At 40.2% G+C, this 22,345-nt stretch overlaps 1 protein-coding gene across 1 annotated transcript in view; it reads right to left on the bottom strand.

The window, feature by feature from the left end:
- Nucleotides 1–22,345, bottom strand: part of MALRD1 (MAM and LDL receptor class A domain containing 1) — a 435,870-nt gene that overhangs the window by 35,517 nt on the left and 378,008 nt on the right. Inside the window, 2 exon segments of the mRNA XM_075061940.1 lie at nucleotides 13,642–13,708; nucleotides 18,329–18,454. Coding sequence (XP_074918041.1) covers nucleotides 13,642–13,708; nucleotides 18,329–18,454 — 193 coding nt within the window.

Genomic DNA, 22,345 nt, shown 5'->3' on the forward strand with positions numbered 1-22,345 from the left:
TTAGCAGAGCGCTGTGCTAATAAAACAGAGTGGTCTGACAAACTGAGTCCTGAGTCTAACTTTGACACTGTTATACATTCTTTTTCAGAACATTGGTTCAACAGTCTCTACAGTATGTAAGAAAAATACTTGAATACATTTGACTGGCCTGAAAATACTCTACAAACATATTTATAGTGGCTATCAAAAGCAAATGCCAAGTGCATTGTTCTTATACTGACTGTATATATTAAGTTATCAGAAACAATTCTACACTGGAGGTGAAAAAGTTGCAAAATGAGCTCACGTGTCAAGGTCAAGGATGCTATACCAAGTGTTGGTTTTATGGGACAGCATGGGAAAATGATTGGTCCAGTTGTACATGGTGCTGAGTTTTTTCTGCCAGGCTTACTTAGGCTGAAATACTTTGGGAAAGGGACCAGCTTCTTGTTGTGTACATGCAGAACACTTACCACAATGGGCTCTGGGCCCTGATTGGGGCACCTAGCAGCTATAGCAATACAAAGAATTATTAATATTATTGTGCAATATTTGGTCTTTGACTTATATGAGCATTGGAGTTATACTCTGCTGCATTGTAAAACTGTATATAATACAGCAATAGGAAAAATGGTGAGTTCAAGTTTTAGTGCTATTTTGTACTCCTTGCAAGACATTTTTCACTGCCAATGTAAATAAATAAATAAGTCCATAATAATTCTAGAAAGGTCAGTTTTCTCTTTATGCCAACCTATTTAATCACTTATCATCCTCTTATATTAAACAAAACATATCTCTATGTTTCATATTCTCATCTTGATTCATGAGGATTTGTGTACTTGTGTACCACAATTTGAAGACTTCAGTAGGTTAGGGGTTTGTTATAGAAGTGGATGGGTAGGATTCTGTAGCCTGCTTTTTGCAGGAGGTCAGACTAGATGATCATAATAGTCCCTTCTGACCTTAAAATCTAAGAGTATATGAGTCTACTTACTGCTGTCATAACTGAGATAACTGTAGAGGTCCAAGTATATTAGAGTTCTATGTTTATAAGGAATTCTAACTGATATGAATTGCATCTTTCCACTATAACTAAATGCTGAAAAATATTTCATGGTGGAAATATATGTGTAAAGACAATGGAAATATATTAACAAGAGCTTACCTATACTACAATTTAGTACAATACAATTTAATGTGTAGTCTTGGTTATATCGACTGCTGGCTTTATTATTTATTTACTGAGAACCAACAGAAAGTGTTTCACAACTATTAGCAGTAAATACAAATATTTTCAGTTTCTGGCCCATATCTGGTCCCATCTTAATAGGCTCTACAAATTGGACCTACACAAGGTTTGGGAGGAAGGGCCAAGGTGTGGAGCCCCAGTGCAGCCCCCAAATGGCCATTACTCTGCAGCACCAGAGTTGTAATGGTAGAGGTGGCACCCTAATAGGTAGCCATTACAATTTTGCCTTGACACACCAAATCATCCCATACACAACCCGCCATTCTGAACTGTTGTGATGGGAACTAGTATGCAGCAATAATCTGCATAATGAGGTTACCCCAGTGGGTTACCATACCTATATTAGTGCAATATTTTAATTGCACTTAAAGATAGCACATTTTATAAGTGAACTTTCTTCAGATTTCTTAAAATCTCCAGATAAACATACCATTTGCATTATTACTACTTCATGGTAGACTGAAATAAAAAAAAGATTGTGTTTTTTTCCCCCTGTTCGAAAGCTGTTGGCAATAACAGCTGGTTAATGAACTCCTACTGACCATTGCCTTCTAGACTGCAATACACCTCAAACCATCAACTTTAATTCACCTAGGAATAAATCAGTGGTTTCCAAATGGCTTGTTCCAGAGAAGAGCCCCCTATTCATAACATTAGGATTCTATCCTGTGCAAACAACATCAGGATTCTGAACTGAGCACTCTAGTGTGTCTGGTGTCACTGTTTGAAACGGAGTCCAGGTCCAAACCTCCACACCAGTGTCTACAAAATTCCTATTACGTATTATAGGAAATCAGTCATCAAGTAGTCTTAAGTATTTACCCTTTTTGTTTTGTTTTTGTTTTACAGTCCCAGGCCAATTTTTGGCCTCACTGAAGGGAATGGAAGTTTTGCTATCGATTGGAGTAGGACAGGAATTTGTCCCTTGAAACCACCAATAGTTAACAAAGGGGTCTGGCAGGAATGGTAAAGACTCAACATTAAGAAGTTATTAGAAATACATATTTGAAATAAGTTTTTGCAGAGAGTGGACCAAAGTTCAATGCACCAGAGCAATACCTAGCTGAAATATGCAGGCTGCATCAGTCCCTATGATGCTCTAACACAGAGGCTCTCAAACTGTTGTCTGTGGACCACTAGTGGTCTGCAAGCTTCATTCAGGTGGTCCGCAGAAAGTTCCCTCTAAGGGGTGTGCCAGGGTGGCCGCACACAAAGGAGTGAAGGGCCACCCACCTAGTTAATGGAGCCGTGCAGTTGTGGCTCCACTAATTAGGTGCCTGGACCCTGGGGAAGATGCACATGTAAGGTGAGGTGGTGGCCTTGGGGGGAAAACAGGGTAGGTGGGAGGGGGCAGTGAGGTGAGAAGAGAGTGGAGGGAATTTGGGATGTGCAGGGCTGTAGTGGCCAGAGAAAGAGGCGACTTTCTCCAGGCTGCCAGGGAGAGATGGCCCTCCTTCCCAGCCTCAGTTTGAGAGCTGCTGTGGTGAGGGAGAGAGGAAGAGACCCCCATCCTTCCCAGCCCCAGCTCGGGGGCTGCAGTGGTGGGGGAAAAGAGGGCACATCCATCACATTAGAAATGTAAGACTACAGATATTAAAATATGAGTTGTGTACTTTTATTTGTAGAACAAAAAAAGTTAATTATTAATTTTTTTATATAGCGCTTTTATCCAAAGCACTTTACAATAGTTAGCTAATGGTACAAACAACATTTGGAAAGATCATTAGGTGGTCCACCAAGACCCTCAGCAATTTTCAAGTGGTCTGCAGGAAAAAAAAAGTTTGAGAATCTCTGCTTTAACGTGTATAGAACCAAAGAGAAAATCAGGCAGCCAGTTATATCTGACAGCCATCCCTCTCTGCCGCAGAAAGGAAATGTAGCACCAGAGAGTTGTCCAGCAGAGTTCTGTAATAGTTTGACACACCAATTGTTAAAATTTTCCCAGATTTTCACCCTGCACATTCCAACTGGCCTCAGTGGGAATGCACAGAGTGTAAATTAGGACAGGGCTCAAACAGAGCAGATGCTAATTGATACAATTATTTTCCAGCACTCTGGCCTGTGACTTGTCTGTAGTCTGTTTTGCTATCTAATCCCTGCGTTTAAAAGCACACATGTTGTAAACAAACAGAGATGAGAATGAAATATTGTATGTTTTACCCAAATCATTTCTCATCCAAGAAGGAGATAATTCACTCTTGGAGTCCAAACCTTTCTGATTGCTAAAAGGTCATGAAAGTAAGATTACATTGATCGTTTCAAAATTAACTCTTTATGTGTTTAATTGCCTCCTGCATTTTACAGTGTGCTAGGCACAATGGGCCATATTTTTTCCTGGGCATAACTGTACTGCCCACCATGTTAACATAAAGGATCTTTCTAAAATAAATGCATCTTAAAATCCTCTCTAATGTTTTTCAAGAGGACTGTTTATGCAAATTAGCTAGATGACCTGGACACTAATCTATAGACATAATTCTTCAAGCTTTAGGGGAAAAATAAGAATATCTCTTGAGGGCTATTTGGGAATAGCACATAGTTACAGCTTTCCTCTTAGCCATGCAGACTGGTAGCTGATTAGAGCAATGGCAAACATGAAAAGGCCCTTCAGAGTGATGAGAAAAATCCTCTGTGTGTATTTGTTTAAAACTAAAATGCATGGAGCACTGCAGATCTGTCAGCATTGTAAGAGCTGGCAAGAGAAGTTCAAGAAGTTCTACTTAATTTGGCTTTTGTTAGAGGGTGCTCCAGCCACCTAGCAACAGCACAAAGGGTTTAATTCTCACATAGTTAAACTCATGCTTGCTGAGCAAGAAGAAAGACAGAGAAGATCAGAGAGATGCAAGGTAACCTGCAGGTCTTGTGCCACCTGAGAGTCTTGCAGGGGCGACTGGCTAGGTCACAGGTCAGGATGCTATGCTATCAACACAGAATAGAGGACATACCTCTTTGTCAGTACAAATCACTCTCTAACTCTTCTAACCGCCAACCTGCTTCTTCTCAAGTATGGGTTCTCCCCACATCACATTCTTCTCCATTGCAATATAAGTCTTCAACCCTTAACCACAGTCAGAACAAGACACAGTTTATCCCCCCAGGCCCTCTTCATATTATATTCTGTATGGTCTCTTTAGAATATGCACAACCAGCATGCAGGTGCCTCTCACTGAGAAATCTCTACATGCAAACTTCTCTTAGGCAATGGAACTCTGAGCTGGCTGAGCTACAGCACAGACATGCTACTCTAATCCTTTTAGGGTGAGATTCTGATATTCACCTGGTGTGCTACTTTAAATCCACAAGTAGCCTCATTAAAGTCAGTGGGATCAATCTCAGAGCAAGGTACTTACTCATCTTGGGTAAAGTTAATGAAGTTGGTCCTTAATTATTATTTAATTCTATGGAGTCCAAAAATGTGCTAGACATTTTATGGACGTAAAAAAAGGATAGATTCCTGCCCCAAGGATGTTTTAATCTCTATAGACAATATGCAGACAAAAGGCAGAGAGAAGCTGTGAGAGGGAATGATGCAGCACAAGCTGTTTTATTCTTTGCCCGATTTCCCTTTTTTATTTTCACCATCCCTAGTTTTTTTTTGTTTTTAATTTACTTCTGGTTTTCTGGATATTTCTTTCTTTTTCAGTATAATACAAAATACTATTATGGTTTCTCAGCCATGTTTCTAGTAGTGCTCCAGCAGATGCATTAAAGAACGTGATAACCTCCTTCCCCACAAGAAACCCAAACACCATCCCTTCCAGTACAAAGTCCTCCCCTTACCTCTCAAATATGATACCTCTGCAGTACAGACTCCTCCTCAGACACTCACCTAACCTCTTCCCCATTGTAGACAGACACTCACACACACTGATCTCAACATTCAGTGCGATGATAGAGATGGTCCTGGGGTGCTAGTCATCCTGAGGTAAGGGTTAAGCCATAAGGTAACGCCCAGCTAGCAGCCCTTACTCTGACTCCCTACTGCTCGCAGGTATCCGCTTTCCCTTTGAGGAGCAGATTGTCTTGTAAGTGATCTGTAATTTTGTCATATTTGGCACAACTGAAAACTGTGGCAATCCAAGCTGGTACACAGGACATATATCAGACAGGCTGGAATGCTTTTTTGCATCTCAAGCACTATGGGTAAGCTACCTCAGGAGCTTTGTATGGGGAACTACAAATCTCAAGTCAAGAGATGACTTTTTCCTCAGCATTTTTACAAATCGGAGTCACTTTCACTTTCCTCGTTAAATTATGCTCCACTGCATCCGCCCTTCTAGCAGAACAGATCCTGCATATTCCAATGGGACTGATAAAATACACTTTGCACTATTTAAGCAGTAACATTTACCATGTTCTGCTTCTGTTACTCTCAGGGGCTGGCTCCACTCAGCTCCTCAAACTCTAAAGAATGGCTGTTGGCTGCATACCACTTTCATGAGTCTCTCCATTTTATTTAGCAACTTAAAATGTCTTGGGTTTGTACAACTTCTCCATAGAGAAAACACTATCCACTTACCAAACAAGTCATAAAAGGGGAACTGGAAAATATTCGGATAACAATTCATTGTGCAGGATGACAATAGACTAAATCTGGCCAGTGTCCTTCCATAAAGAGTGCTATCCTGAATATTGTAACAGTGCTAGTCAAATAATACTTTTGTCAAATCATCAAAGCAATAATATTTCGTTTCAGACAGTGGGTTACAGAAAGGTAGAAGATACTTTGCTTTCTTCCAGTTTTACAGAGAAATTTGACCTTCAGTTTCTCACTGCAGAAAATATGCTGCTGACTAAGAAAATTAGATCTGATTACTTAAATTGATTACCACAAGTTTCTTTACAATGCTGGATGCTCAGAAACAAAAAATTTGGGGTAGTGCTGTCACATTTGTTTAATCAAATAAGATGCCTGTCTCTATCATGCTACTCAGAGATAGAGTTTAACAGGCACAGTGAGGCAAACTGGTTTTTTGGCATAAAAGAAACTGAGGCAGGCAGATTCCTTCCAAAGACACTGTATCCAGAACAGCCAGCTAGCTCTGTTTGCCCAGTAATGAACTCCAAAAACTGGAAAGCAATTTGGAATTGAAGTTTCTCTTTTCTGGGGAGAAGGAAGATCTTTAGCCACTCACTTCTCCAGGTTCCTCTGGGGTCTATAGGTATGTGTGGGGACGGTCTTAACTATTCCTTTCAGAACCCCACACAACCCAGTCTGTCTTGCTTCCTAGTTCTCCCTACTGGCTTCTCTCACTGCCTTTGGGGGGTTGGTCCAGGTGCTTCTGGTGCTTATTTTACAGTTCAGCTCGTCTTACAGTTTCATGCCTTCTCTAAAAGCTACAGGAGGAGAATCAGCTTCACTGCCACCAGATGAAGAAAGATGTTGGGTCTGGTGGAATTAAACACTCTGCATGTGAGACTGCCTCTTGGGGAAGTTATGTATAGCGCCAAGTGTACTATTGCTAGCTATGCTGATCCACTCAAGAAAAACACCAGCAGAATCATAACTCACAAAGGATTGTACCTTTGAAAAATCCACAAAGCTGATTACTGGTGATGATGTTGGTGTAATGACCTGGGGAATCTGTCTATGTACAATTTATGAATTCTGGATGATTTTATGAAACTGCTGCATCACTGAATTCCTCAGCAGATGTGCAATCAGTCATCTGGTACCAGGTTTGATGTCACCTCTCTTCCAGACCAAGAACAATGGAGAGTCATTAACCTAAACAGCTTCCTATTCAAATGGGAGCACATTAAAATAATGAGATGGCTGGAGGCTAGGGAACCTGGTTCTTCCCAGATTATCTGCACAGGAGTGGAAAATCCAAGAAAGAAAGAAAGAAAGAAAGAATGAATGAATCCAGGCATTAGCACTGGCTTTTAAAAATTCAGATGCCGGGAGGTTCAGGGAAGACACAAAAGGACATACTTTCGGAGGAGGAGGGAAGCTTTTGACCAACCCCAGCTGAAGGCAGCCTGCTGCAGGGGTCAGAGAGGAGAAGTCATGACCAGGAAGAAAAGACTGAGTTGAAGAAGTGAGGTCCAGGGGGACCTGGACCGTGGAAAGACTCAGACCAAAACCGAAAGGGCTCTTGGAGTTGTGAGGATACCAGAGGGAGAGTTTTGCATGCAGGTTTATTGTTTTTGCATGGATCTATAAGTCTCTGTGCTTTCTTTAAGAATAAAGTGTTTAAGAAGTTACTTTGCGCATCCGCTAAGTTCTTGGCTTCAACTGTCATGTGTCCCCGAATGGTTAAACTGCAAATCAGAGTATGCACTAATGCGGACTTCTGAGAAAGGGTATGCTTAAGCTGCGAGGGAAACTTGCTTGTTTAGCACTAGGGTAGCTAGACTGTAGGAGTCCCACTTTCAAGAAGGGGTATCAGGCAGGGAGTCTGCACCCTGGGAGTGAGTCTAAAGGCCAGAGCCAGGAGCCTGCCCAGACTCAGAGGAGCTCAGAAGCACCTGGATGCAGTGTGTGAGCCTGGACACAGCAGCACAGTAAGTGTCCAGAAGGGGAAGCATGACCAGCTCTGTGACAGTTGGTAACAGCAAGATAATACCGCTTCTCTGCCTGCTGGAGAAGACATTCATCTCTATGGTCCCAGCAGCATGAACAGGAAACTGATGAGATAGGTCTAGTACTGGCTCACCGTATGCTGAAAGGCAACAGACAAATTACACAAACATGTAACCAAGAGCGTGATACTCTGGTTATGTATGTGGACCCAGATTTGAAGTACATTAGTTCCCTTTGTACCTCGGGGATCAAGAGAGGAAGAGAGGCATGAACTTTGACTATTTGAATCTGCAAACTTTAAATTCCACAAGCATCCAGGTGAGTACCATTTAATCCCTGATATGATTGCTGAAAGCAAACACAAAAGAGATGAAAGTGGCCAAAGCAAATTCATTGTTAAATGAAAGCAAATATTCAAGAAAAATGTTTAGCACTGTTCACACAACTTCTACAAAACAGGTTCCACAACACTGATCTTAAGGAGCCACAGAACATTTGCTCTTTTGTATTTAGGGACAGTTCTGTCTATGCTGCAAATGCAGTATTTTCCTGTATTGCTTCCTATTACTCTTGTTTTTATGACATGAAAACAAGACATTGTTCCTGAGGGTTCATTTTCTCCTGAAACTTATTGTTCACTTGCAGACTAATATTGTTTGTGACATCACACTTGGCTGCTCTGGAGATGATTATGATGTTAGAGACTTCAGGTGGGAAACAGCAATAGGGCAGATTAATCCCTCTGGAGCAAGCATCTTGTTTTCATGCAAATATTCTTAATAAAAACAGTGTAAAAACAGCAAAGAGTCCTGTGGCACCTTATAGACTAATAGACGTATTGGAACATGAGCTTTCGTGGGTGAATACCCACTTTCTCAGATGCATGTATAGAACATAGTATAGGAAAAACAAAATTGATTTTGATCAGGATGTTCAGCAAGGAGTTTCCCATGAGAGATCAGCAAATCTAAAAAGGACCTTTTCCATCAATAATGTATATTTCCTTTTGCAGCAGGTGGTTTCATTCTTATTTATACCAGGGGAAGTCAAATATTTAATCTGTCTTCTAACTCACAAATATGTTGACGTCAGGAAAAATTTTTGTATTTGCCTTGATATCACTTTGCAGATGGTAGTAATATAATTGAATAATATGAAACTGAACTTCTCTGTGCTACCTATGGAATCTGTGCATGAATGTACTCATACAAACAGGCTCTTACTGTCTGCATTCTCCAAAAAGCAAAATCTCAATGTTACCTGTCTTTTCAACTATTCTATTCTTCTCTGAATGTCTAAACTCTAACAAGTGGTCTGCAACTGATATATAGTCTTCCTTTCCTCTAACTCACTATGAGATCCATTCCAATCTGGCATCCATCCGCTTTGCTCTATGAAACTGCTCTCACCATGACTAAATCTCAAGGCCTAAACTCATCCTCCTCGTCATCCTCCTTAATCTCTCAACAACCTTCGACACTTAGAATAACCTTCTCCTCCTTAACATTCTGTGCCACCTGAGGTTTCATAACACTATCTCTGCTTGTTTTTTTTCCCTATCTCTCTGACCACTCATTCAGCAACTGCTTCTCTACTCTCCTCTTCTCCATTCAGGCTTACATGTCCCTCAGGATTACATCACGTCCTCTTTTCTATCAATAACTTATTCTTGGGTAACCTTATCCATTTGCAAGTGTTCAAGTATCATCTCCACACCACTGATGCTCAAATCTACTTATCAACACCAGACTTATCACCTGCTAGAGGTGAGCAAACTATGGCCTGCGGGCCACATCTGGCCCGCGGGACCCTCCTGCCCAGCCTCTGAGCTACTGGCCTGGGAGGATCCCCCCCGGCCCCTTCCCTGCTGTTCCCCCTCCCCCGCAGCTCAGCTTGCCCCGCCACCGGTGCAATGCTCTGGGTGGTGGGGTGGTGAGCTGCTGGGACAGCACAGCCGGAGAGCCCAGTCTGACCAGATGCTCTGTGCTGCCCGGCTGGCTCCAGGGGCAGTCAGGGGACAGGGAGCGAGGGGGTGGGGTGGATGGGGCAGGGGTCCCAGGGGGGCCATCAGGGAACAGGGTGGGTTGGATGGGCCAGGAGTCCGGGGAGGCATCACGGAGCCAGAAGCGGGGGGGAGTGGATAGGGGGTGGGGGCCGGGCCATGCCCCCCTCCCCTAACCAGCCCTCCATACAATTTCCAAAACCTGATGCGGCCCTCAGGCCATAACGTTTGCCCCTGTGCTACACTGAACTCCTCATCATGGCTAAAACAAAGCATATATTCCTTGAAACTCTTTCTCAGCAGCATGCATGATGACCAAACAGTTCCTTTGCTTTCAGCTTTTAAAACCAGCCTCTGCTCTTACCTTCTACCACCCTCACTGCAAGATCCAAAAAGACAATACCTGTAATATAGCTGGTATGCCACTTCTCAAGTGAAAATTCAGACTCACAAACAAATATATGTGCTTGCACGTAGACAAACATATTCACATAAATGCAGGTCATAACCTGCAACTTGTGTACTCATTTCCACCTGTGCAAAGAGGACAAAGCAAATCAGAATGATGGCATTTTACACCAATTTGTGCAGGTGTAAGTGACCACACAAAGTGAAAGGCAGTGGAGAATCAATGCCACAGCCTCCTCCCCAAACATTCATACACACAAACTCTATGAATTCTCCCACAGAAGTGAATATGAATGGGGGCACATGTAGTCAGCCCAAATTGCAATTTGTTTCCTCCTCCTTCAATCTTAAATAAAGTAGAATTTTTTGCTTCCATATTAAAAGAAAGTAAGCTTCAAATGACCAATTTTATTGCCCCCAAAACCTAGGTATTGAAACTGAGGAAAGAAGCAAAAATTTAAGTATGGCAAACTGTAGACACATTCCAGTATTTGATATAGTTGTAGCTAGATCAAAAGAAACAGCACACATCTTGGATTGTCTATCGAGCCAATAATGCTTTTGAAGGGAAGTGGCACTCCTGTACTGAAGATCAGTGTGACAGCTTTTCTTGCAAACATCATGTGAAAAAGCAGTGGAAATATATAGTTTGTGTATGTAAGTAAATCCCATAAAGATGTCCAATGACTAAGTGAAATTATTTTTTTAGATGTAATTTATCAGAAATCTGCTGAGAGAAACTTATATTCCTGATTCCTTGTTTGCTTAGTTATAAGGCCTCATGCTCTAAAGTACGCACTGACCAACTGATTGATGACTTAGTTTGCAACCTCGGTTTCAAAGAGTTGCAGCTTTTTTCAGAGTAAATTCAGGTGAATTCAGCAGGAAAAAAGTCAGCTAATAATTTGAGTGCAACTCTTAATGTGCCCATACAAAAAGTTAATGAGCTGTGCATCAAGTATCATTCTGATGTTACATAGAGTTTCCACCTGAACAATATCTTTGATTAATAAATATACCCATGCAACAACAGCTCTCAAATCTTGTCTACTGTTAAAATTAAGTCCCAAATGTTCTAAAATGGCCTTAGTTTTTGAGGGCAAAATGTGGTGTCTGCAAATAACTGTGCCTGCCTTTTTGAACCTCTAATCACTGTGGATGCCAACATGAGCATTCATACACTCCTACCAGCAGCACAGGTTGTATTTTTCACTCTGACTTTTTCTTAATAGGCCATGTGATATTTATAAGGTGTGGGATTTGTAGAGACTGAAGCAAATGTATTTGCAGTAATTATCAGCAGCAATTTTATTTTCTGTAATGAATCTAGTTATGGTTATAAGTATAATATTAGTACATAGGACATCTGCTTAGATTGAGATTATAATTAATTAAAATAATAATTAAATGATTGAATATTCAAAATGACATTTTCCATCAAAGGATCTCAAAGTGGTTTACAAAGGTGGGTACAGTAAGTTTTATTCCCATTTTATGGATGTGGACACTGAGGTTTAGGATGATTAAGAAGTTCACATAAAGTCACACATTGAGTCATTGGTAGAGCTGGGAAACAAACCGAGATCTCTTGATTCCTACTTTTGAACTCTAAAACCATAGACAATAATGCTTTTAACAGGAGAGATGCTGCTTTATGTACAACCTACGCTTGGTTGATTTTCCTACTACATCCCCACTTTACCATCCTTTCAGCATGCATTCACTTATACAACATTTATGTCACCCTCAAACTTTGAACCAGTGTGTGTAGAGACAAGTCAATTTTACACAGCCACTCGTGTTAGTAACAATTTATTTGCGAACTTTTATCTACTACCAAAAGTCTAATGTACTATGGCATCATTTAGAATTGTTTGTGTGGGCCTAGGCTTTCTAAGTACAAATTCCTGCCATATTACAGGATTTAGATTTTGAGAGACCAGCTCAAACACTGAGGAAAATGTCTAGCTACTAAAAAGTTCCACTTTCATCTTTTCATGCAATACTGCTAAACACTAGCATGCCACAGGCAATAAACCGCTCTGTGCATTAAAACAGATTATTTGGGTCTCTTAAGAGTGATGAGTGAAAATTTGAGGCCAGCTAGCATTTTAAGAAGAAATAGTTAAAAGGCTCAGCTGAATCAACTATAATCCTGTAATCTCAGTTTTCCTCTGTAAAATAAAAAAGAAAAGGCATCTTTCTCATTTCATTTTAGTAAAACAAAATCAAACCCTGATTTCTATATTTTGGATAAAACCAACATTTTCTGAGACACACAGGTACAAATATAACCTCAATTAATTATCTGTGTATGATGTTCCCTTGAAATTCTAATCTCTATAGCTCAGTTGGCTAGATTGTACATATTCAGTATGACTGAAAAGCTGTGTTTAATGAAGATATAATTCTAACACACTTGTTTAACTACAGGGCAAGGGATGTAATTACATTTACTACTTAGCAATAGACTATCCTTACAATTCAGGCACTAATAAAAGCATGTCCTTTGTTCACTTTATAGTGGCCAGATGTAGTTGACCCTAAATTGGGCCTGCTATATATCCAGTATCTGCTTTAAATAAAGGGAAGATGGCTATGATTATCAAACGGATGCAGCAACTGTAGTTTGATACTCTATGTTTGAAGAAGTCAAATAGAAGGCAGATTGAAGCTCCCTTGAAAAATTAGAAACACTGTGTTCTTGATTCTTCTCTTGTATTCACCCATGCCAGGGACTTAGGGAGGGGCACCAACCAGGTAAAGCCACCCTCAACTTTCACCCTGATTAGAGTGCTTGATTGTTTTTGCCCACTAGTGTAAGTAGCTACTCCAAACTCACTCTCCCTTAATACTGTAGAGATCTTAATCTACTTTTAATAGTATATGCTGAAAATACAGAAAATCACTGCTTGCAACAAATAAAAAGTGACTGCTTTTCAGAAGCTGGGAGGGCATTCACAATTGCTCCCCTGGTTTGCACTGCAACACTCCTAAATGTATTTAACCCTTTGTTTGACATAAGTGGAAAAGCAACAGCTGAAATAAGTACAATAATTACAATGTTATGCCAGAGATGCATAATAAATTAATGAAGAGCTGGCAACTTGGCCTGCTCTTCCTTGAGATGGACAATATGTCTGCTATAAACAAGGCATTATTTTTCATAACAATATGTTCTTTTAAATGCTGATGTGCAATATGAGATGGAGGAAATGTTAGGTGTTGAAAAAAACAGGCTGTCCTAACTAATACAGGACAGATGAAAGTCATGGAAAACTCTGCTTGTTAGCTAATATTCTTCTCAAAACACTCTCATTATTTGTTGGTCTCTTACTCACTACTACTGTAAATGAGAATACTGCAAACTCATGCAATGCAAATTTACTCTCCAGAAATACATTTCCATTGACTGTCATTTCTAATTGTTGAGAACAAAAGAAACTCTTCTCAAAAGAATAAGAGAATAAAACTTACTGGCATAAAGGAACAGCGTCTTTGATGATACAAGTTCCTCCGTTTTTGCAATATCCTTCTGGACAACCTAGGAAAATATAAGTAAACAAAGGTAACTAGATTAAGGAAGATGTAATAGAAATTAATCTGTTCCTCCTGCCAATGCAAGATTTTTTTCCCTACATCAGATTTTCTACAATTTGATTTCAGAGTTGCTGAATGCTCACAGATCTCATTTAGTATATCTGGTGTTTTGGGTGCTGAGCATTTCTGAAGACCAGCACTGTAGGCCGTGATTCAGTAACGTACTTGGTCAGGTGCCTATCCTAAGCATCTCCACCAAAGTCATAGCACTACTTGTGCTTAAAGTAATCCCAGTGCTTTGTTGGGTCCAGGCCCTACTGATTTCTCAGGTCAAATTTTACATGACTCTCATAGTGGGGCTTCTGCCATTCATTGGAACCTTCAGATATTACAATATGAAGATTCCCAACACTATACAATAGAGAAAAGAGTTAGTTTAGAGTGCTGAACTTCATAGATTGATTTAGTGCCTATGTCCGATATTATTATTAATAGTTTAAATGTAAGGATGAGATAAAAACAGATGTTCACCATCTGCTGTGTGACCAGTCTTTTCATTAAAGATTTCTCATATATATATGTTCATACAGCTCGAGGGAAATCAGTCTTCATAGAATAAGATGTTTAAGAAGAAAGACATGCCAAGCCAAGTGTCGTTATGGACTTGTGACACACCTTGGGTATTTGGTGGGCATGAAGTCAACCTAAGTTCACATATATTTTAGCATTTACACATTTAATTTAAAAAATATTCATTCACTAAAAAAGCCCCAAATAAACCAAAAACAGAACCCAAAAGTTTTGAAAGTAACAAAATAATTTTTACAAATGTTTGTTGTTAGTTCCTTTTCCTGTTACAATGAATCTGTTTTGTTTTATTTACTATTTTATTACCACTGAATATCCCTCCACATTACAGTTATATAATTACAGCAGGGCAGTACATGCTCCTCTAAACTTTCAAAACAGTCTGCTGGAATTCGTACCCATGGCAATATCTACTGCAGTAAAATAATTTAGGCTGCTATCCTGCAACTCTAGGCACATGCACAACTTTACTTAAGTGAGCAGTCTCATGAACTTTAATGGGACTAGTCTCTGGATTAAAGTCAAGCATGTGACTAAGTTTTGCAGAATCAGAGGCAAATTTATTACTTACTGGTATGCACAGTGAACTCAGTGGGCCTCCTTATCTGAGTAAAGTTACCTGCATGCCTAAGATCCTGATCCTGCAAAGATTTGTACATGAGCTTCACTTCACACATGGTGACTAGTCCCCCTGAAGTTTGCAGGATTCAGCTTTTAATGACAGAACTTCCATTAACAACAATGGCAGTGGCTCATTGCTTTGAAAATGTATCCCAAAACAACATTAGAAATCATATGACACAATCTGAACAATAAGCAAGTAATTGTTCAGATAATACAGTTGCAATGTTATGGGACCGAATAAGCTATTGAAACCCACACCATTGTCCCAATCCTACAATTGCCTGGGCATGGCATGTGGCATGGCCACACTCCAACATCTATGTGGTGCCTTGCCTGGACACAGGGGTCTATTGGTGTTAGAGTTAAGTATGGGATTTGGGCCATCTTCCTAGAATAGAAGAAAATCTATGACCAAATTCACTGCTGCATAGAGTCAGATAAAAGAAATAGTATGGGCTGTTTGCTGGAGACATAAAAGAAAAAATATCAGATAAGTTATTCCATTCAGATACCTGAATTTCCAGCAAGATAGTGTGGGAAGCAAATTATTTAAAAGATATGGCACCTGAAAAGCAGCAGGAGGCCCTTTTTTACTACTCTTTGAATGTACTGCTTTATGTTTACCATCTCACAGTCCTCTACATTTAACTGGATACTAAATATACTCCACCCCATCAGTCTTGACTACCTTCCCTCTCTTCACTACTATCCGGCCACACTTCTCTAGTCCGAATGACATCCCGATATCCTCACTGTAGATCCGCGTCAGGTGGATTAGCGAGTCGATGTCTCGTTCATTCTTAGCATACAGCTTGATGTCATCCATGTAGAGGGATGGCTGAGGCTAGTTCCATCCTGAACCTGTACCCGTATCCAGTCCTTTATGATTATCTGGCTGAGGGGGTTTAAGCCTATGCAGAACAGCAGCGAGGACAGTGCATCACCTTGGTATATGCCGCACTGATGGCCACTTGTGCAAGCTGCTTGAGTTGACTTCCAATGTGTCTTCCATAGTCCCATTGAGTTCTTGAGGAAGGTCCTTAGTGTCTCTGTTGACTTGTTATAGCGCCAAGACATTCACAGATCCACGTGTGCGGGACTGAGTCGTAGGCTTCCTGTAGTCAATCCAGGCTGTGCTCAGATTGGTCTGTCTAGACCTGTTCTTGGGCGATGCTCTATCTATGAAGCAACTGGTGTTTTGAGCCTCTGGTGGTGTCCCAATGCCCTTCCTGAGCTTAACTCATATACTGGCCCATATGGTCCTGTAGCTTGCAGCTATGATGCCTGATAGGACTTTCCATGTTGTGGGGAGGCAGGTTATTTGGCCAGTTCTGTTCCCTTGCAGGGGTCTTTCATGATCAGCACTTGTCCTTCCTTGTGTTAGCCAGTTGGTGAGCCTGCTGCTAGCAGCGGTTCATCTGTGCTGCTAGGCGTTCATGCACTGCTGTTATGTTTCTTTAGCCATTAGGTGTGGATCATATCTGGTCCAGGTGCTGTCCAGCTTTTCATGTTTTGACCCTGCTGATGTCTCTAACAGTGATGGTGACTGGTTTTCTGTTCTGGGAGATTGCTGTGCTCTGTTCTCAGGTCCTGCAGCCCTTTGCACTGGTCTATGAGTCTTCTCTTTCTCCCATATGTTCTTCAGTACTTGTTCAGTTCTTGCTGCTGGCGGCTCTGCTGTTACTGTGTTGTTGCACTGCAGTTGGGAGTACACCTTGGATGATTCTTTGGAGAACAGGGCATTTACATTTTTTGGCCTCTGCTTCTCTAGTGTATCTCCTTAGCCTGGTAGCCAGTGCTGTGAGCCTTTGTTTAGCAGTCTCTAGGGCTTCAGATGGAGTCAGCCCTGTATTTTTTCCATAGCCCAGTCCTTATCCTAATCTCTACACCCTCTTCGTAGTTCACCCAGCTGACTAACTTCTCTCGAGTCGCCTTGATCTTATCCTCCAACTCATTTTCCAGGGTGGGTACATACTGTTTGTTCTTCTTGATCGTGTAGCCAAGCATCTCCAGGATTACAGAGGCTGTAGCGTATTCCAGTTCATTGGTTTGAGTTATGGTGGAGTAGGGATTGTCTTGAGGGCCTATTGACATCTTCTAACATACTATCTGATGGTCCCTCCACTGAGTCTGGTAATCAGTCTCGAGGATTGACTGTAGCTAGTTTGTTCCATGATCTTATGCCTCATTTCAGCTGCCGTGCTCTGCATGGAGGGGTGGCGAATGAAAGTTTCAGCTTAACAGGTGTGGGGCTGCCACATTCCACTTGTCTTCCAGGTTTCTTGAGTCTGAATGTAATGTGAGTTTGTCTATCTCAAGCTACTTAGGAACAGCTTCCTCTTTACTACTGTTGAAGTCAATAGTGATAACTAGCTGTTTCTCAGTAAGTGTGTGGATGTGTCTTTTGTCCATCCATAGCCCCCTCATACATCCCCTGCTCATTAGGTCTTCGATGAGTAGCATTCCATCAATTCCAGTTCTCTGTCTCATCCTGAACTGGTTTGGTTCCCAGTAGCGCCCACTTATCACAGATGTCCCTTGTTCCTCAGCATCTGACGCCGACCCTTGTTAATCCTGCAACGTCCGAGCGGCATGACTCTCCAGTTCATGTCACTCTCATATTTGAGGTAGGCAGGTGGAAGTGTCTAGGGGTCTTTTGCCCAAGACCCCTACTGGAAAGTGGGTACCAATCAGGATTTGAACCCAGTCTTTCGATCAAGGCAGTCTCATATATATATATATATATATATATATATATATATATGAAGCATAATATAAACTGTATTTGTGGTCTAATTCTTTTCCAAGTGCTCCCCCAGAAGTCAGTGAATGCTTCATATTAACATCTGGGCACAGAATATAGCTCTATGGATGCTTTCTGAGTTAAACACTTTGTATGTATGTTCTAAAGATGATTTTCATTAGATAAACTGCATTTCCTATTTTTACTTTTCACCATTATTTTTCTGTTGTACTAAAAATATCAGGCTTTGCAATATTTTTATTATGCTAAGATGCAGTCTCTATTTCCTGATTTAGGCCCCAGTCCTGCATGTGCATTGTGCTTAACTTCAAACACATGAGAAATCCCAGGGACCTCCAAATATTCAATTCACTGTACTGGGACTACTTGCATAATTAAAATCAAGACTATATGTTTGCAGGATAGAGGTTTTACTGTAATTCAATATATATACCAAGAAATACCCCCATTTCAAACAGTCACAATTTTTTTCATTGTTTTCTCCCATTATCCTCGCTATAAAAATAACATAATGTTTCAAATTCGTCCCTCATGTAATCTGACTGAGCTTCAGCAGGATGAATTCAGTCAATATTGTGCACCATTTGCAGGTTAAATAAAAAACTACATATTTCTATTGAAATGATATTTTGATGTGAAACTGACTACCTGAACAGCTGGATTCATCAAGACTGAAATCAAAGCAGTCTGCAATACCGCCACAGCGCTTGGAGACTGGAATACATGTATTAGCTGATGCACACAACAAAGAACCATTGAAGCAGTCCTTTGTGGCTGGAACAAAGTAACAAGATGACATGGTCAGACATATTTCCTTTATTCACTGATAAAAAACTATTGGAAAACTATAGCAGCTTATTTGTGTCGGAGTATATAAATCTGGATCGGCATTTCCATTATAAACTTCCATTTGAGAGGTGTATGACTTAGATATTAAAAAAGACAGCTTAGGTTGCCGAATCAAGCTTTTACCATGTTCAAATCCTGGGAAAGGGTGTTTACATTTGATATGTTATTGATGGAATATTGATAGAATAGGTACAATGCTTAATGAAAATCTACAATCGGATATCAGAAAACATAATCAACCAAATAATTGAATTAATTCTTAAACATAGAACAGAAAAGTGCTGTAAATGTATTCCATTTTGTTGCTAGAAGCTAAACACTATATATGGCTGATGTAACAAAAGTAGAGAAAGGCTACATTAAAAATCTAAACCTACAGACATTTGTCATGCTGTAGCATTCAGTTATATTCTCTAAGCTCGTCTAAAGGAGTTATTGAGGGGAAATCTTGACAGAATCACATAAGCCTCCAGGTAATTCATTATGGCATCACTGATTCTATAAGATGTACCCAGTGGTTCTGCATTTTGTCCGAGAATCTAACAGCATTTTGCCACTTTGAGAAACATTCTAGCTAATGAAATGTTCTGTTGCACTGCCCCTGAGCCATTATTTCTGAACATCTTGGTTTAAGGGACTGTGAGCTAAATTCTTCTCTTCATTATGCTTGCGTAAACCAGGAGTAACACTCTGTTTTCACTTGAGTTAGACATATCACTAGTGTAACTGAGCAGAATTTGGCTCAGACTTTAGATTTATAACAAGCATGAGAGAATTTAGGAATATTTTAAGTACTCTAAATGACTGGATTTCACTGAGCCAAAAGAAAATGCTGAATATAAAATACTGCACTTCAATCTTGCAATACAAATATTATATCAGATCCTGCGAAACCTTGCTAATGCAGGCAGTCTCTGAGATGACAAGTAGACTCCTAGAAGTAAAGGTTCACAGGATCAGGCCCATAAATCTTACACATTGCCAATTTACCAAGGTCTATAAATATATCCAAAATTACTAGTCACTTTAGGAAATCTTGGCTAGTTTTCCTCCTTTTGCATACATCACAGGGCTCATGTAGCTTGTGACATTTGCGCACAAATACAAGTTTGTGCATATAACTGCAGTAAGCAGTAAATGCATCCAGAATCAGGGGTGAAATTGCACACAGCCCTGAGAATTTGATATTTTAAAAACTCAAGTCTTTAACCCCAGCAATTTCACTTTTATGTCTTAGACTTTTTGTATGATTTTTCTTACCCATCTATTTTAAAGACGCTCCATGTAAGGACACATGTAGTATTGCTTATGTTGTTTAATGTACTCTGTGATAAACATAGGAGCTCTGTACCTGGGCTACATTTAAGTTGTGCTCAGCACAGCTTGTGTTGGGGAGATAAATGTGGCATAGATCCAATTCTACTTTCCCCAGTCTTGGGACTGGCTCTCCGCTACACAGATACCATAGGGTAAAACAGAAAAATCATTGGGCTGCTTCTCTACTTTGTGTTGGCTGTCATTAGTCCCAAGGACTTCTTCAGTAGCTGGGAATTGTTGGGGCACAGAGATGCCCTAAACGTGCCCTTTTCTCCCCAGTTTACCACCTCTCACCCCCTACTCCTGTACTGCGGAGGTTGGGGAAGAAATTGCTTGAGTGGCTCTGCTCCACCCTAAAATTCCCCTTTCAGAGGGTGGATCTCCTTCATGACTGCACTGCACCTCTGCAACCGGTGTTAAGAAAGGGAATACGACTGAGTTATCAATGCAGCAGTAACTAACTTTTAGAATTTTCTGACTTTTTAACATTGATATTTCTACTTTAATATTGCATTAATGCTTTGGATAAGGTCAATACACTCTGTCATTCACACAACTACAATGGGTTTCAGTACAGTTGTAATTTAATGTCATAAGAGACCACCATGTGTTTTAAGGATGCAGATGCCAAACGCAGGGACTAAAATTGGAGCAAATGGGCACAAATACTCAGATTTGCATCCACAATTCATTCTGTAAGTTCAAATTAAGTGTATAGAAAGAAAGAAAGAAAGAAAAACTTTTTGAAAATGTATGATTTTAATGTTTATTATGTCTGTGGAAGTTTATAGGTGCACACCACATATCCATTTGATTGCACCGTAGAGAAATGAGAAATAATTTCTTATTCATTAACGTTAGCACTTGTCAGATTCTATTGGGGGCATGTGGAAAGTAATGCATATACCCCTTGGGTCTTTATGTTTATTTTATACCCTTTCCATTTTAGATCATGAAATTTACCGGGGGGAAAAAGAAAGCTGGTGAGATAGAGACCTTTCCTAAAATTAGAAATGACAGAAGGGCTAGCTAGGCCAGCTAAGCAGAGCATTTGTAAAGGCAACATAACTTGAAGCTTCTGTTGTAAAGAGCAGCAAGAAATAAAATCCACCAAGTTACTAGGTATAATACAACATTAACATGCCACCTCACAAGCAAACTGTTCAGTGACCTCTTCAGGAAATTTCTTTCTATATAAATCTTTAAATCATACATGGCAAAATTTCTGTGGTGGTGACAGTGGTTGTAGTAGAGATGTGACTAATGCATTTGTGTTTGTTTTTTCTTTGCCGTGGCCTCTTCCAGGATTTATAGTTTATCTCTATAGAACACATTTTGCCAACCTGTCTTCATGCTGGGAGACGATGCTATCATTTGATACAATCTGGGACTGAAACAGGATGAGCATTTCGTGGCTTTCTGTTCATACCCCCAGGTAAATGAAATTGTGAAGGGAAACAGTGCACGTGAACTGAGAGGAGACTAGGGCCTGATCCAAAGCCCACTGAAGTTGATGAAAGTCTTTCCATTGACCTCAATGCTTTAGGTGATGCCTTTCAAAAAGCGTAGCAAAGAAATATAATTTAAAAAGACAGAGCTGTGGCTGCTTTTTGGAAGGAGCTGATCAAAGATGACAGTGGGGCAGCAGAAAAAATGTTTAGTATTTTGTTAAAAATGATCTAACCTAAAAGAGTGGCTCTGAGAGCCATCAAAGCTTAACTGCACCCTGCTATGCTCATTTATGCTTAGGGAAAGAAATTCAAATTCAGGTCTCACAAAAATCTTCTCAGAAAACATCATCTGATCTGTATTATTATTACATTACATACAGAGTGTGATTACTAGCACAACACTCCATTTTTTTACAGAACATGCAAGAATTCCAATAAAGTAAACTAAGTTTGCAAGATAGTGTTTCCTTTTTCCCCTTCTGATTTTCCTCTGCTGACAAATGTTCATGGTATCTGACATGTCAAAAGTAGACAGCAAGAGAAGATGAATGCTGTAAAGCCCTCATAGCATACCAACAGCAAAGACAGAAAAGTCTGCACAATAGTAACCACCCCGCAGTTCAGTTCCAAAGCATCACCAACCTCAATTGTGATCTTGAGAGAGGGAATGTCAACTGTCATGGCAGTGTTATATTGTCAGCTACAATATTGTAGGCATAAAACTATCAAACGTTTGGATTAGGTATGTGATAGTAGGTTTGAATAAGTTTCCAACTCACCCAAAATTCCCAGGTTTAAGATCTCAGCATGGAACTGTTTGTTCTTTGACTATGTCAGGAATTACTTTGCCTCCCTTCCAAGGTGTAGCTTTAAGATTGAAATATATAGTAACTCCTCACTTAACATTGTAGTTATGTTCCTGAAAAATGCGACTTTAAGCAAAATGATGTTAAGCAAATCCAATTTCCCCATAAGAATTAATGTAAATGAGGGGATTAGGTTCCAGGGAAATTTTTTTCACCAGACAAAAGACTATATTATATATATA

This window comes from Chelonoidis abingdonii, chromosome 2, assembly GCF_003597395.2.
Source record: "Chelonoidis abingdonii isolate Lonesome George chromosome 2, CheloAbing_2.0, whole genome shotgun sequence".
In the NCBI taxonomy this organism is placed as follows: domain Eukaryota; kingdom Metazoa; phylum Chordata; order Testudines; family Testudinidae; genus Chelonoidis; species Chelonoidis abingdonii.